This window comes from Vigna umbellata, chromosome 9, assembly GCF_029865625.1.
Source record: "Vigna umbellata cultivar VRB3 chromosome 9, Vumbellata_1.0, whole genome shotgun sequence".
Taxonomy (NCBI): domain Eukaryota; kingdom Viridiplantae; phylum Streptophyta; class Magnoliopsida; order Fabales; family Fabaceae; genus Vigna; species Vigna umbellata.
Window position 1 is genome coordinate 32503604 of NC_142173.1, and position 16718 is coordinate 32520321.

Sequence of the window (16718 nt, forward strand, 5' to 3'; positions counted from 1 at the left end):
ATTTTTCCTTTTATCTAGAGATTCAAGAAGAAAAAGAAAGGTGACGGGAAATAATGATAGAAAAGAAAATATTTAAAAAAAAAGTAATTATATTTTAATAATTTTTTTGACAATAAATTATGTATTATTATTTTATTATTTCGTATATTTTAAATAATCAATCACAACTTATAAAAAAATTATCTAAAAAATTATTAAAAAAACTTTTTTCTTCAAAAAAATCATTCAAATAAGTTATTATTCCGAAAATAAATCTCTGAAGTCATCTTTTGAAAAAGATTTCCAGAAAAAAAAAATCAGGAATATATTTTCTTTTTTCATAAACAAAATATTTCCTAAATACATTTTCTATTTCCGGATTGCATTTTCAAGAAGTTTCAAAGTAGGACAAAAGCGGGAATGTCACTTTCAAATAAGGGTAAAAGTGAAAATTCAATAAATTGAAAAGTGTTTTCTTTTTCCAAAAGATTATCCAAAGATAATTATTTTCTGTACGGTAAATGTGTTTATAGTATTAGTATATAGATTCTTTGACCTTAAAGAAGGATTTTAACTTACAATAAAAAATTAAAATTTCATGAGTAATTGAATTAGTGAAAAATATAAAATATAAAATTTTATTTAAAAAGAACAAATTTAAAAAATTTCATGTTTTTTACTTTATATATTTAGTTTTCATATTTTCTCTTCGGCTTAATTTTAGTTTGGGAGATTAAAATATTATTAAGATGATTACTTTTTAATTAATTCGATCACGTTTTTTTATTAATATCGATAAAATTTATTTTTTATATAAATTGTTATGATTTTTTTTTTGCAAATTAGTTTATTTCTTACTTGATATACCAAGAATTTATTGGCCAAAGCTAGCAAAATTATCTGTTGACATATGTGAATTAATTTTTTTTTACCTAAGCCAGTCATAATTATTGTTTTGGTTAATTTTTATATTGATTTTTTTATTATTATTAACATGAACGTTAGCTTGTGTGAGATCCCGGAAAATTTTAAAACGTAATTAGATGTCAAATCAGTAATTATGATACTGCTGATTCACCTAGTAGCTTCCATCAATGAGCCGCGACACACGTCCAGTGCATTAATTGCGCACTAAGCTCTGCATGCACACACGACACTTGTCACGTTAGAAGTTTCCAATTCAGAGTTTGGTATGCAGGTGTCAGCGAGGGAGACGTTCGTTCAAACGAACGTGAGTTAAGCAAAAAGAGTTTTCGAAAAACCCTCCACTCACCTGAATCACTCATCTCCTTCCTCTGAATCAGATTTTCCAAATTCTCTGATCTCTCTCTAGAACCAGTAACCTTCTCTCTTCGATAACTCATCTTCTTCTTCTCCGATTCACTTTCCAGAACCGTAGGAGTGTTCGTCCAGTTGAGACCTTTCATTTGGACCGAACAGAACTTGGATCGGAACTGGTAAGTTTTTCTGTCTTAAGCTTCGTCCTTTTCTGGTCTCATGCGAACCCTAGTTGGTTGCATGAATGGGTTCTAGGTCTGAGTTTTGGTTGATTGTTTTGGTGTCTTAGTTTACGTGGGAACTGTGGAACGAAACTTGAGAGTAGAAGTGGTTAGAGGAAACCCTAGAATCGTGCTTTTGGAAGATCACTGCTATCCAGGTAAGGGAAGCTTACATATATTTAAATTTATACGTGTATGATTGGATGAAAGCATGATTGGGTTGTCTGTATGAAATCTTTGTATGCGTGATTTTCTGATCTGCATGAACGAGCCCTGTTGTGCTGTTATGAATGTACTGATATGATTTTCTGGATTGTTGAGCTGCATGCATGGTTGAATCGTATGGATGAATACTATAATGTATGAATTGTTAAGATGTTGATTATTGAATATGAAGTAATCTGGAAGTGAGAGTGTAAAGTTCATAAATCTGAGATTCATTTGAAGTATAAAGTTTAGGTTAAAATGTTGAAATCTGAAAAATTGGCTAAGGTTGATAATTCTGCACTTAAATCCTACTTTTGTTAACTAACGCTCGTCACTGTACGGTCTTATACCGTTCGGTTTTCCTAATGATACTTTAAAATGGAATTCTTTCATTTGGAAAGAATTCTGCTCTAGAACGAGCGTCCCCCTTTTGAGTAAATAAGCGTTCGGCCTTATGTCGAGCGTACGTTGTTGATAGCGTTCGGCCTTCTGTCGAGCGTCAGTCTTTAATAGTGTTCGACTTCTGTCGAGCGTCAGTCTTTAATAGTGTTCGACCTCATGTCGAGCGTCAGTCTTTAATAGTGTTCGACCTCATGTCGAGCATCAGTCTTTAATAGCGTTCGACCTCATGTCGAGCGTCAGTCTTTAATAGTGTTCGACCTCATGTCGAGCATCAGTCTTTAATAGCGTTCGACCTCATGTCGAGCGTCAGTCTTTAATAGTGTTCGACCTCATGTCGAGCATCAGTCTTTAATAGCGTTCGACCTCATGTCGAGCGTCAGTCTTTAATAGCGTTCGACCTCATGTCGAGCGTCAGTCTTTAATAGCGTTCGACCTCATGTCGAGCATCCGTTTTAAATAGTGTTCGTCCTGATCTCAATTAGCGTTCGTCCATACAGTGAATTAACGTTCGTCTTTTTATGGAAGTGTAACAAAGAATGAAAATGTGATATCGAGAGAATTATAAAATGAACGAACCCTATATGGGGTGAAATTATGAGATTGATATTTGAACGAGCGTTCCAAGGAGGAACTACTCTTGGTTGGAAATTGATATTTGTAAAGTATGACTGTGGATAAGTTTAGACTCGCTGTCCATCCTGATGTTCCGTGATACGCCTCTTCAAGTAGAAGGGGGTACTCATGTGTGGGAACGGCAGGAGGTCCTTAGTCCATAAGTTAACATGGGCGACGTAAGAACGGACTTACCTCGAGTGGCAGCTGTTTAATGTTACCCAGTTACTACATCACTCGGGTGCAAGGACGCTTGAAACTACACAGATTCATACAGTCCGGACGGTCTGTCTAGCATATTTATTTATTTATATTTTGATTGAAGTTATATGGATATGTGCTGATTGCATGATGGTTTGAATATAAATGTTGAAGTATGAATTTAAAATACGTAAGCTTACCCTTGCATTTTCCATTGTGTTGTCTACTGTCCATGTATTTTCCGTCTTGTCAAAATGCAATGATCATCCATGTGGATGTGAGCAGATGGTGGAACGTCCCTTGAAACAATGCTGGAAGAAGAAAATTTGGAGGACGCGACGCTGGTGGATGTTGAAGTGAAAGCCGAGCCCTAGAGCGCTCGCCAGTATAGTATAGTTTATTACGTGTTTTGATGTAGACGTTCGGTTGTAATCCTGTAAAACCGTTCGTCCTTAAACTCTTTATATTATGGCGTTCGTCATTTCTGTATGCTTTATGAACGTTCGATATCTTAGTGCTCGTTCGGTTTTTGTAAGACTGCACTGTTTATTATCTTAATGTAATTAATCTTGATTATGGTAATTACTATATTTTGGGATGTTACATTAGTGGTATCAGAGCAGTTTTGTTCTCTTAAGGACGCTGTAGGTTATGAGCGCATTACGTTTTTACTGTGTGCTCATCGTGTGTTTAATAAGTTAATGTTTTAACTGTTAGACACTTCTAACGTTCGTTTTCTCTGGTACAGAAAACGATGGCCCCTAGACTCCCTCCTCCACCCCAACCTAACGAACCTGATACGTCCAACCACGCCAGGTTGTTGGAGACAGTGATAGACCGTTTACAACAGCAGAATACGACCCTAATGGAACAAAACGCCACCCTGATGCAGCAAAACCAAGCTGCCATGCAAAGTCTGGAAGCTTCCCGTGCTAGCTCGGAAACAACCCAGCGACAGCTGATGGAGATTTTAGCATCAACCCGGCACACTGCGGGAGCGTCTTCTTCCAACGCTGCCCCGCCTACTGCTGAGTGGACCCTGGAGAGTTTCCTCCAACACCACCCGGCTAAATTCAGTGGGAAATGCCTTCCTGATGAGGCAGACCAGTGGCTGAGAGATATGGAGCGTATTTATGATGCTAAGAGGTGTCCGGATGAGAGCCGCTTGGCTTTTACAGAGTATTTGTTGACTGGAGAAGCAAGTCACTGGTGGACGAGTATGAAGGCCATCTTAACGGACGCTCGGAATCCAGTAACCTGGGCGGTTTTCAGAGGCAAGTTTTATGAGGAGTATTTTCCGGACAGCGTACGTTACGCTAAGGAAGTTGAGTTCCTTCAACTGGCACAAGGAACCAAGTCTGTGTCGGAGTATACCAACACCTTTAAACACCTCCTGAGGTTCAATACGATGGCTACTAACGAGGAGTGGCAGTGCAGGAAGTTTGAGAATGGGTTGAGAAGTGATCTGAAAGTGTTGATCTCAAGTTTGTGTATTCGGTCTTTTCCTGCCATGGTCGAGCGAGCCAAGGTTTTGGAGAAGAATATGGCAGAGGCAGAACGGTTGAAGAGGCAGCAAACAGTGAGTAGGGGACCAATGGTGTCCAGGGGAGGTGCTGTACAGAGGAGACCTCCTTACGCTCGCCCAAATCAGTCTTCTCAGACGAGCGGATCACAAGCAGTAGTCCCGGTCGGACAGTCTGGACAGGGAGGTGTTGTTTGTTTTCGGTGTGGAGGACCACATTATAGGTCTTCATGCCCTCAGTTGGTGGGAGTAAAGCAATGCACTCGTTGTGGAAAAAACGGGCACCTGGATCACGAGTGCAATATGAGTGGGCGTGCTGTGATGAGGCCACCTAATGCTGGAAGAAATCAGCCAAGAGGAGGACGAGCCCAAGCTAGTGGGCGAGTGTATGCTATAACGAGCGCTGAAGCAGCGAGTTCAGGTAACCTTATTGTTGGTGAATGCATGCTGTTTGGTAGACCCTGCTGTGCTTTGTTTGATTCGGGGGCAACGCACTCCTTCATCTCGAAGGCGTGTGTTGAAAAGCTGGGATTAGAAGTAAGCGAGATGCAGTTTGATCTGGTGGTGTCGACCCCAGCAGCTGGTGAGGTTAGGACGTCCACTATGTGCGTCAAGTGTCCTATAGAAGTGGATGGGCGTAGGTTTAAAGTTAGCCTCATCTGCTTACCTCTTCAAGGTTTGGAGGTTATCTTAGGAATGGATTGGTTGGCTGCCAATCGTGTTCTTCTTGATTGTGGAGCGAAAGAGTTGATCTTCCCTGGTGTAGATGAAGAAGTTCTTTCAGTGACGCTCGGTCAGCTGAAAGAAGACATTATGGAAGGCGCCAGCTGTTTCTTGATTATGACTCACGAGGATCAGGAATCCAGAGGAAGGGTAGAAGAACGATCGTCCACTAGAAAAGGTAAGGGACGATCAGTTGTGGACGAGTTTGCGGACGTTTTTCCGGAAGAGATCCCTGGACTTCCCCCTCAGCGTGAAGTGGAGTTTACAATTGATTTGGTGACTACAGCCGCTCCCATCTCGGTTCAGCCTTATAGGATGTCGCCTGCGGAGTTATCTGAACTAAAGAAGCAGATTGAGGAGTTGATAGAGAAGAAATTTATTAGGCCGAGCGTATCACCCTGGGGAGCGCCCGTGCTGTTAGTAAGGAAGAAAGATGGCAGCTCTCGGTTGTGTATTGACTACAGGCAATTAAACAAGCTGACCATCAAGAACAAGTACCCTTTGCCGAGGATAGATGACTTGCTAGATCAACTACATGGGGCTGCAGTATTCTCGAAGATTGATTTGAGATCCGGATATCATCAAATTAGGGTTAAAGAAGATGACATCCAGAAGACAGCATTCAGGTCGCGATATGGGCATTATGAATATGTGGTGATGCCTTTTGGAGTAACGAACGCTCCAGCCGTGTTCATGGAGTACATGAACCGCATATTCAGGCCCTATTTGGATAAGTTTGTAGTTGTCTTCATAGATGATATCCTCATCTATTCCAAGACTGAAGAAGAGCATGAAGAGCACCTTAGACTCGTACTTGGAGTGTTGCGGGAGAAAGAATTATATGCCAAGTTGTCTAAGTGTGAATTCTGGATGAAGGAGATCCAGTTTTTGGGTCATGTGGTGTCGGCTGGAGGCATCTCGGTGGATCCAGCGAAAGTGCGAGCGGTATTGGATTGGGAGAGTCCGCGTTCGGTCACGGAGGTACGTAGTTTTGTTGGACTGGCGGGCTACTACAGACGTTTCATTGAAGGTTTTGCTAAGATAGTAGCGCCGCTAACCCAATTGACCCGTAAAGATCAGCCGTTCGCTTGGACTGATCGTTGTGAATCCAGTTTTCAAGAGCTGAAGATCAAGCTGACGAGCGCCCCAGTGCTGGTTATTCCGGATACGTCTAAACCGTTTGAAGTCTATTGCGACGCTTCTCATCAAGGGCTGGGTTGTGTTTTGATGCAAGAGAGGCGAGCGGTAGCGTATGCGTCTCGGCAGTTGAGGATTCACGAGAGGAATTATCCAACGCACGACCTGGAGTTGGCAGCGGTCGTTTTTGCACTGAAGATCTGGAGGCATTTCTTGTATGGATCCACGTTCCAAGTTTTCAGTGATCACAAGAGTCTCAAGTACCTCTTTGATCAGAAGGAGTTGAATATGAGGCAGAGGAGGTGGCTTGAGTTCTTGAAGGATTATGATTTCGAGCTGCTCTACCATCCAGGAAAAGCGAACGTGGTAGCGGACGCTCTGAGCAGAAAAGTGGTGCATATGTCGTCTATGATGGTGCGCGAGTTGAGCTTGGTGGAGAGTTTCAGAGATCTAAGGTTACAGTTTGAGTTTGAACCGAACAGCATCAAGTGCTGTAACCTTAGAATAGCTAGCAACGTGTTCGACCGAATCAAAATGAAGCAGCGTGAGGATGAAGATCTGGTGAAGATACTAGACTCGCTCGTTTCAAAGAAAGATAAGGAATTCAACACAGGAACGGACGGCATGCTGCGTTACAAGGGTAGGACGTGCATTCCTAATGATGGCGAACTGAAGAGGATCATTCTGGAGGAAGGTCATCACAGTCGTCTTAGTATACACCCTGGCATGACCAAGATGTATCAAGACCTCCGGAAATCGTTTTGGTGGCCTGGAATGAAGGGTGATGTCGCTCGTTTTGTGGCATCATGTCTAACTTGTCAACGAGCGAAGGCAGAATATCAAAGACCTGGCGGATTGCTTCAACAATTAGAGATTCCCGAATGGAAGTGGGATAGCATATCCATGGATTTCGTGACTCATCTACCACGCACGGTCAGAAATCATGATTCAATCTGGGTGATCGTGGATAGGCTAACCAAGAGCGCCCACTTCCTAGCGGTCAACTTAAAGATGTCGTTAACCAACTTAGCTAAGTTGTATATCCAGGAGATCGTTCGTCTGCATGGGGTACCTTCGAGCATAATTTCAGATCGTGATACAAGGTTTACTTCACGGTTTTGGCAGTCACTTCAAAGCGAGCTTGGTAGTAGATTACAAATGAGTTCAGCCTACCACCCTCAGACGGACGGCCAGTCTGAACGAACCATCCAGACGCTAGAAGATTTACTGAGGACGTGCGTCCTAGATCACTTAGGCGCATGGGATGAGGTTCTGCCGCTAGTGGAGTTCACGTATAACAACAGTTTCCAGGCGAGCATTGGAATGGCACCGTTTGAAGCACTCTATGGGAGGAAATGCCGAACACCACTTTGTTGGTTCAAAGAAGGAGAGCACGTACTAACTGGACCTGAGCTTATACAGCAAACGACCGAGAAAGTCAAGCAAATCCAGGAGAGGTTGAAGACGTCTTTGAGCAGGCAGAAGTCGTACGCTGATAAAAGGAGAAGACCGCTGGAGTTCGCTGCAGGGGAGCATGTGTTCCTTCGACTCAATCCAGTCACTGGTGTGGGACGAGCCATTCGTCCAAAGAAGTTATCTCCCAAGTTCATTGGACCCTACCAGATATTGAGGAAGATCGGACCAGTGGCGTATGAGCTTGCGTTGCCACCCCAACTAGCCAACCTTCACCCTGTCTTCCACGTCTCTCAACTTCGAAAATATATAGCAAATCCGTCACACGTATTGGAGCTAGAGGACATTCAGCTACGTCCAGACCGAACGATAGAATTGCATCCAGTTCGTGTAGAAGATAGCCGCACCAAGTACTACAAGGGCAAGGAAGTTCGCCTGGTGAAGATGGTGTGGGACGCTAAGACGGGTGATTCAACATGGGAAGTTGAGAGCGCCATGAAGGACTTATATCCTCATCTGTTCTTGGGTAAGTCTCTAATTTTCGAGGTCGAAAATTTTTGTAGATAGGTGGAATGTGAGATCCCGGAAAATTTTAAAACGTAATTAGATGTCAAATCAGTAATTATGATACTGCTGATTCACCTAGTAGCTTCCATCAATGAGCCGCGACACACGTCCAGTGCATTAATTGCGCACTAAGCTCTGCATGCACACACGACACTTGTCACGTTAGAAGTTTCCAATTCAGAGTTTGGTATGCAGGTGTCAGCGAGGGAGACGTTCGTTCAAACGAACGTGAGTTAAGCAAAAAGAGTTTTCGAAAAACCCTCCACTCACCTGAATCACTCATCTCCTTCCTCTGAATCAGATTTTCCAAATTCTCTGATCTCTCTCTAGAACCAGTAACCTTCTCTCTTCGATAACTCATCTTCTTCTTCTCCGATTCACTTTCCAGAACCGTAGGAGTGTTCGTCCAGTTGAGACCTTTCATTTGGACCGAACAGAACTTGGATCGGAACTGGTAAGTTTTTCTGTCTTAAGCTTCGTCCTTTTCTGGTCTCATGCGAACCCTAGTTGGTTGCATGAATGGGTTCTAGGTCTGAGTTTTGGTTGATTGTTTTGGTGTCTTAGTTTACGTGGGAACTGTGGAACGAAACTTGAGAGTAGAAGTGGTTAGAGGAAACCCTAGAATCGTGCTTTTGGAAGATCACTGCTATCCAGGTAAGGGAAGCTTACATATATTTAAATTTATACGTGTATGATTGGATGAAAGCATGATTGGGTTGTCTGTATGAAATCTTTGTATGCGTGATTTTCTGATCTGCATGAACGAGCCCTGTTGTGCTGTTATGAATGTACTGATATGATTTTCTGGATTGTTGAGCTGCATGCATGGTTGAATCGTATGGATGAATACTATAATGTATGAATTGTTAAGATGTTGATTATTGAATATGAAGTAATCTGGAAGTGAGAGTGTAAAGTTCATAAATCTGAGATTCATTTGAAGTATAAAGTTTAGGTTAAAATGTTGAAATCTGAAAAATTGGCTAAGGTTGATAATTCTGCACTTAAATCCTACTTTTGTTAACTAACGCTCGTCACTGTACGGTCTTATACCGTTCGGTTTTCCTTATGATACTTTAAAATGGAATTCTTTCATTTGGAAAGAATTCTGCTCTAGAACGAGCGTCCCCCTTTTGAGTAAATAAGCGTTCGGCCTTATGTCGAGCGTACGTTGTTGATAGCGTTCGGCCTTCTGTCGAGCGTCAGTCTTTAATAGTGTTCGACTTCTGTCGAGCGTCAGTCTTTAATAGTGTTCGACCTCATGTCGAGCGTCAGTCTTTAATAGTGTTCGACCTCATGTCGAGCATCAGTCTTTAATAGCGTTCGACCTCATGTCGAGCGTCAGTCTTTAATAGTGTTCGACCTCATGTCGAGCATCAGTCTTTAATAGCGTTCGACCTCATGTCGAGCGTCAGTCTTTAATAGTGTTCGACCTCATGTCGAGCATCAGTCTTTAATAGCGTTCGACCTCATGTCGAGCGTCAGTCTTTAATAGCGTTCGACCTCATGTCGAGCGTCAGTCTTTAATAGCGTTCGACCTCATGTCGAGCATCCGTTTTAAATAGTGTTCGTCCTGATCTCAATTAGCGTTCGTCCATACAGTGAATTAACGTTCGTCTTTTTATGGAAGTGTAACAAAGAATGAAAATGTGATATCGAGAGAATTATAAAATGAACGAACCCTATATGGGGTGAAATTATGAGATTGATATTTGAACGAGCGTTCCAAGGAGGAACTACTCTTGGTTGGAAATTGATATTTGTAAAGTATGACTGTGGATAAGTTTAGACTCGCTGTCCATCCTGATGTTCCGTGATACGCCTCTTCAAGTAGAAGGGGGTACTCATGTGTGGGAACGGCAGGAGGTCCTTAGTCCATAAGTTAACATGGGCGACGTAAGAACGGACTTACCTCGAGTGGCAGCTGTTTAATGTTACCCAGTTACTACATCACTCGGGTGCAAGGACGCTTGAAACTACACAGATTCATACAGTCCGGACGGTCTGTCTAGCATATTTATTTATTTATATTTTGATTGAAGTTATATGGATATGTGCTGATTGCATGATGGTTTGAATATAAATGTTGAAGTATGAATTTAAAATACGTAAGCTTACCCTTGCATTTTCCATTGTGTTGTCTACTGTCCATGTATTTTCCGTCTTGTCAAAATGCAATGATCATCCATGTGGATGTGAGCAGATGGTGGAACGTCCCTTGAAACAATGCTGGAAGAAGAAAATTTGGAGGACGCGACGCTGGTGGATGTTGAAGTGAAAGCCGAGCCCTAGAGCGCTCGCCAGTATAGTATAGTTTATTACGTGTTTTGATGTAGACGTTCGGTTGTAATCCTGTAAAACCGTTCGTCCTTAAACTCTTTATATTATGGCGTTCGTCATTTCTGTATGCTTTATGAACGTTCGATATCTTAGTGCTCGTTCGGTTTTTGTAAGACTGCACTGTTTATTATCTTAATGTAATTAATCTTGATTATGGTAATTACTATATTTTGGGATGTTACAGCTTGTTTCAATTTTATTAAATGTTGACTACAAATGTTTTTAGTCATTAAATAGTATTATTTGATATTTAAATATTTTTTTTAATTAAATGGTAATTGAAATACTCGGTTAAATAAGAAAATTTAAATTGAATAAATTTGAATTGATTTATCCAAAAATAATAATTTCAAATAATATTAATTCAAATCGAATGGATTTGGATGTCTAATATATTAAAAACAAATATATTCATACACAAGTTAGAATTTGGTTGGCTATCACGTGTGATTTATGTAACATCCCAATATCTCACATTGGATAATTCATATTATTACATTTACGGTAACATCCCGTAATCTCACACTTAAAAATTCACAGTTGATATACATATTTTAAACTCAGATTTCAACTATAAACTCCTAAGTATAACTTGAATCCTTCTAACTTATCTTCGATCTCTTTCTTCATTCGTATTGCTTCAGACGACATTTCTTCATCTGCTCCCGTATAATATCACGCATTATACGATCATCGCATTCACATGCACACACATGTAAGGGTGAGCTAACAATTCAATACAATAAACATACCTCGATATCAAACCATACTATGCTCACTATACCAGATCAAATTACATAAACAAATATGAGTTACACACTAAACCACATTGCATGCATCAATATATATCAAACACCAAATCAGAATGCATACACCAATATGCATCATGCATACACCAATATGCATCATGCATACACCAATATGCATCATGCATACACCAATATGCATCAAACACCAAATCAGAATGCATACACCAATATGCATCACGTCCATCCATCCCAAAAGTCATACAAATTGACTATATCGCATACATTCACATACTCTCCACATAAATCACATCATTATAATTCACAATCATATTCAGATGCATAAATTCAAATCTAATAAAGTCCAATTATTTCAGAAATCATACAAACTGAATATATTCCAACAAGATATAGTACACAATAATTTAACAGTACATAATCTGTTCAATAGGATTTAAGTTAAAAACTTGTCGAGTAGACTTCCAGGAAAGAGAGGTGCGTCACAATGGACAACTTAAGTACCAAGTCTTTCCTTAGCCAAAGTGTTCCTCAAATAGTTTTTAACAAATTTCTTATTTACAGATTTAAAACAACAGCATATAATATTAACACCGAAATTTAATATAGATATCAAAAAATAGAAATTTAAGCAATATTGAGATCTCTGAGAAGATACGAAATTAATATCTATAAATCTGTAACTCCGATTTCAAATCTGAATGGTCACAATAATTCACTATTTGTTATAAACTATATATTAAAATTTCAGGTTGATCCAACGGTTAACTAGATAGATATTGAGGTTTTACCGAGGTAACTTAGGTGCAGAATTTTAAGTGGTTTTCAATTATACTCAAAATGCGGAACTAATTTTCCCTAAGCACAAACATTTAATTACAAATCTGAACGGTCAAAATGACTTAATATGTCTTATGAATTACATACTAAATTTTGGGCTCAATCTAACGGTAAATAAAATATATATGAAATTTTTACCATAATAACTTAAGAACAGAAATATAGTGTTCATCAGATTTTTTCAAAACTTAAAAATTATTTTCTCCAAACATAGACTTTCAATTTATAATCCGATCGGTCAAAGTGTATTAATATATCTTAGGAATCATATATAAAATTTTCAAGTTGATCTAACGGTCAAATAAGTCGTAATATATATTTTACCGAGATGACTCAGTAACAGATCTACAGGGGTAATTAATTTACTCAAACATGCAGGATTTATTTCTCTAAGTACAGACTTCTAATTACAAATCCCAACGGTCAAAGTGAAGAAATAGGTCTTAGGATTCATATATTAAAATTTTAGCTAAATCCAACGGTCAAAGTAATTAAAAGAAAAGTTTTACCATACTAACTCGAAAATAAGAAAATTATAATCATGAAAACTAAATTTATATAAGTGAATAGATAACTACCATTACCAAAATTTTAACATACTCATAACTCATATTCATTATCATAACATGGATAAAAATCATATACAAGAAAGATTAGCTCCCCTTACCTCTATTCCAGACTTAATCTCCTACTCCGAATTTGTTTCCCTGAAATTCTTCAGAACCTCTACTCTTCTTGCAACTAAAAATTTCTCCCTAACTCTTTCTTCTCTATTTCTCAAGCTCTCACTTGATTCCTCTTTTTTTTTGGTGCAAAATACCCTTCCCTCCTATGGCTATTTATATGTAAAAAAAAAATTTACTATTCATTAATATTTTAATATTATTTATTATTTTAATATTATTTAAAAAATAATATTTTAATCATTTACTCACCAAATCTGATCTTAGTTTCTACCTACTAATTTCTTCCATGCTAAGGAATCTTAATGCTGAAAATTTATTTTTATTATTATTTTTTTTTACTATTTACTATTTACTATTCACTTTTTACTATTCACTATTCAATTTTTACTATTCGATTTTCTTAAAAAAAATACTAAATAAGTTATCAAAAATTTTAACTTCTCCTTATAAAATTACTATAATTTTATATCCAAAATTTACATTTTTCTATCCACTAAAATTATTATTACTAATAAAATGCTAAAATTTACTACTATATATATATATATATATATATTTTTATTTTTTATGGGTCTTACATTCTCCCCAACAACAAAAATTTTCGTCCTCGAAAATTGGACATAAAATAAGGTTATGATTATTTCACCTTATCTTCTAATTTCCTTGTAAATTCATTTACTCTTCTTTCCCAAACTACTTTGACTAAGTAGATGATCTTTCCTCTAAGTCATTCTATTCGATGATTTTCTATACTTAGGGGTTGCCCTCTTAATGAGACATCTTCTTTTTTTTGTAGTCGCATCTACTTCTAAAATGTGAGAAAGATCTAACACACACTTTCTTAGTTAAGTAGCATTAAAACTAAATGAATGTTGACTGATGTGCTTAAGAGAAATTTCCTCGTGTGAAGAGCTTCTCCCACACTCGTGGTTGAACTTACTAATAAGAAGATATTACTCTAACGGTTTTCTCCTAAAATCAACATACGACTTCTACCTACTGAGATTCCTAAGTCATAATTGACTTAATAATAGACCCAAAATCTCCTCCTTTTACAAAAACCTTTTAATTTAAAATCTCATCACCTAAAACAAAAATAATCAACCATTAACTTCCATACCAGATTTATGTAACCTAACCACTCATAGTAATAACTTATGCCAAATCATCACTTATAGCTCAAAACTTTCAACTTCCAACTTTTTACTCTAACCTATAATGAACTACTCTTGGTTTTAGATTAGATTTTCCCCTTAACTTCAGGATTTTGTTTTTGTCTTTAGTTGACAATTGGCAGCCCCTGAATTCTTAAAATCCCTTGGATGTATGAAAATAGGTGGGGCTCTCTCCAAATTGCTTGTCCGTTTCTTCACTTGTGCCAAGATCACTCATAAACTATAATCACAAGATTCGAGAAAACTTTTCATTCCTACTATAACTAGAAAGTGATTCTCCTTATAGATCCTTATTTAAGACTTCCATGACCATGTAAAACTCTAAGAATCGTTCTTTTTCCGTAACAATTTTCCATTATATTTTCTCAACACAGTTTCTACTCCTAGAAATTGTACGCCTCCAAAAGCCACTTATGTTTACCAAAAATTTTACTAGATTGCTCCACCTTACCCTATACTTCTATTTTCCGTAAAATTTCTAATTACTCTGATGATTACACGGAGTCCAAAACACTATTACTAAATAATTCATCCTTATGTTTTCTTTTCTATACCCACTTAACAAGAACTTGTCCAAAACTAATACCTATATTGAGTATGCTTTATAACATTCATAGGAACCCTTCCACACTTAATATCATGCATCATTTCCTTCACTCGTCCTTGATGGACTTATCTGATTCTTGGTAATATTGCCTTCACCCTTAACTACACTTAATGTTCAACAATCAACTCACAATTCTTTAAGACCATAAACTTCTAAAAACATATTGAAACATGACCAAACCATCCTTTCGATCATACTCTAGACTACAATATCTATCCTTCACTTGCATTGGTCAGATATCCCTAAAATACTTGTCATCATCCTTTATTTAACTCACACTAAATGTTGAACCACTATTTTCTTCACCTGATAAACACTTCTGAAATACTTAACAAAACTAGAATAATCAAGCTTCTTTCAAGATTATACTCCAAATTACCTCAACCTTTATTTAATTATTTTCCTAGCAACCATTACTAGCCTAAGTTAAAACATTCTTCAAGAATTAACTTATAAACTCTAAATCTTAGGAATATAAATTGTGTCCTCAAAATACCTTCCCACATCCTAACCTAATATGAATCCACAAACTTAATGTTATCCGTAACCCAGTACCTAACAACTGCGTATCTTTGATAAGACTCAACAGATCACTCAATCAACAATGTTATAATTTATGAAACCACTTATATCAATAAGGCCGAATTTAAAACTAACTAGCTTCCTTATCAGTACTGCACCTACCCATTTAAATAAACTACGTATGCCACATAAGTTAAATCCATCCTATAACATTAAAATATAGCTTAATGGTTACACTAATTAATCCTCTAATACTTGAAATAACTCCCATAGATATAAAGAATTAATGGGTCATCAAAAGATGTCATAGCACAAAACCATTGTGCCAAGTATCCCTTCCTACCACTCTATTCAAGAACTTTTTCAGGCAAGTACACCTTCCCAACCATTTAACCACCATGTTACTTCCTACCACTCGTCTATAGAGATTATCAGGCAATCAACCACAACGCAACCTCAATTATAATGTGCTCCCCGAGATCAAAACCATATCCCAAGGATATTTAGTGTTAACCAAATCTCAAATTTTTATCTTATGCGAACTAAAAGTAAGTATAAACAAGTTCACTCATACACATCACTGGATAGAGATCAAGGTGCGACATATAAATCTTTACCCATCCTTTACATCACTATTGAGGTTTGAATACTACCATATAACTATACCTGATGAAATTTCTCCAATCACAACCTACAACTTCTTAATTATTCCAAATTCCCTAATCACATTGCAACCCTCCTTTTTATCTATTTCCAAACTCTTCTTCTTCCTTATCTTGTCATGTTCATAATAATATCAATTCAACCTACACTACCTCTACTATCTTTAATATTCCAAAATCAATAAAATTTACAACCATAAATCATGACATTTTAATCCTATCATAAAAATACCAAATATTTGCATAAGTCGAAAGCCAAAATTTTCGTACCTGGATTTTCTCCACTACTCCTCATACCACAATCACATACTCTCAAATCTTATCTCTAATACATTTACTAAAAAAATCTAACCATCTCCTTTTAATCATCCATTTAGCTTAAAATCCTTCCAATAAAAGATCTCGTGTCCTCTTAACTTATAAATTTCTCCTCCTATTAAACTTTCTCTCAATCCTCTTTATTCCTTATATAACTTCTCATCTACTCTTCTTCGTCTAATATTTGATTTATTCTTAATCTACTTCAGTATTCCTATCCTTTTTCTTTTTTTTTTTTTTTAACTTTCTCTTCAAATCTTCCACCATTTTCTTTCTTCAGATTCCAATCATCACTGATACATCAATCCATGTTACCAATCTCACACAATGTCATTCCGTTTCTCATCAACACTTCCTTCTCTTCTGACTTTTAACGTTATTGATATACTAAACCAAACTGATTTCTCAAACCTTGCTACATTCATGCTTATCCAAAGCTTCTCTAAATCTAGCCTTTGAACTCAACTCCTTTTTGTGAAACGTAAGATATCTGATCTATTAATTTTTGTTCTAGAAACTTCTAAACACCAACATCTTCACTC

The 16718-nt window shown here is 37.7% G+C and overlaps 1 protein-coding gene and 2 long non-coding RNA genes across 3 annotated transcripts; all 3 read left to right on the top strand.

Moving 5' to 3' along the window:
- The first annotated feature begins 1006 nt into the window (after positions 1-1006).
- On the top strand, positions 1007-3875 carry LOC148193265 (uncharacterized). Its single transcript, XR_015782159.1, has 3 exons — positions 1007-1436; positions 1547-1636; positions 3186-3875. It is a non-coding gene; the product is annotated as an uncharacterized LOC148193265 (long non-coding RNA).
- A 145-nt stretch (positions 3876-4020) lies between these two features.
- Positions 4021-6749, top strand: LOC148193266 (uncharacterized). The gene is made up of 4 exons (XM_088099394.1): positions 4021-4843; positions 5099-5535; positions 5623-6452; positions 6635-6749. The coding sequence occupies exons 1-4, from the start codon at positions 4021-4023 to the stop codon at positions 6747-6749; spliced, it is 2205 nt and encodes a 734-aa protein (XP_087955520.1).
- A 1430-nt stretch (positions 6750-8179) lies between these two features.
- On the top strand, positions 8180-10756 carry LOC148193267 (uncharacterized). The gene is made up of 3 exons (XR_015781908.1): positions 8180-8716; positions 8827-8916; positions 10466-10756. It is a non-coding gene; the product is annotated as an uncharacterized LOC148193267 (long non-coding RNA).
- The last annotated feature ends 5962 nt before the right edge of the window (positions 10757-16718 follow it).

Excerpts from the sequence above, each read along its gene's own strand:
- LOC148193266 (XM_088099394.1), top strand. The coding sequence starts at position 4,021 with ATGGAGCGTATTTATGATGCTAAGAGGTGTCCGGATGAGAGCCGCTTG. Across the intron at positions 5,536-5,622 it reads AGAAATTTATTAGGCCGAGC|CTGACCATCAAGAACAAGTA; the intron begins GTATCACCCTGG and ends CAATTAAACAAG. Across the intron at positions 6,453-6,634 it reads TATCCAACGCACGACCTGGA|GAAAAGCGAACGTGGTAGCG; the intron begins GTTGGCAGCGGT and ends TCTACCATCCAG.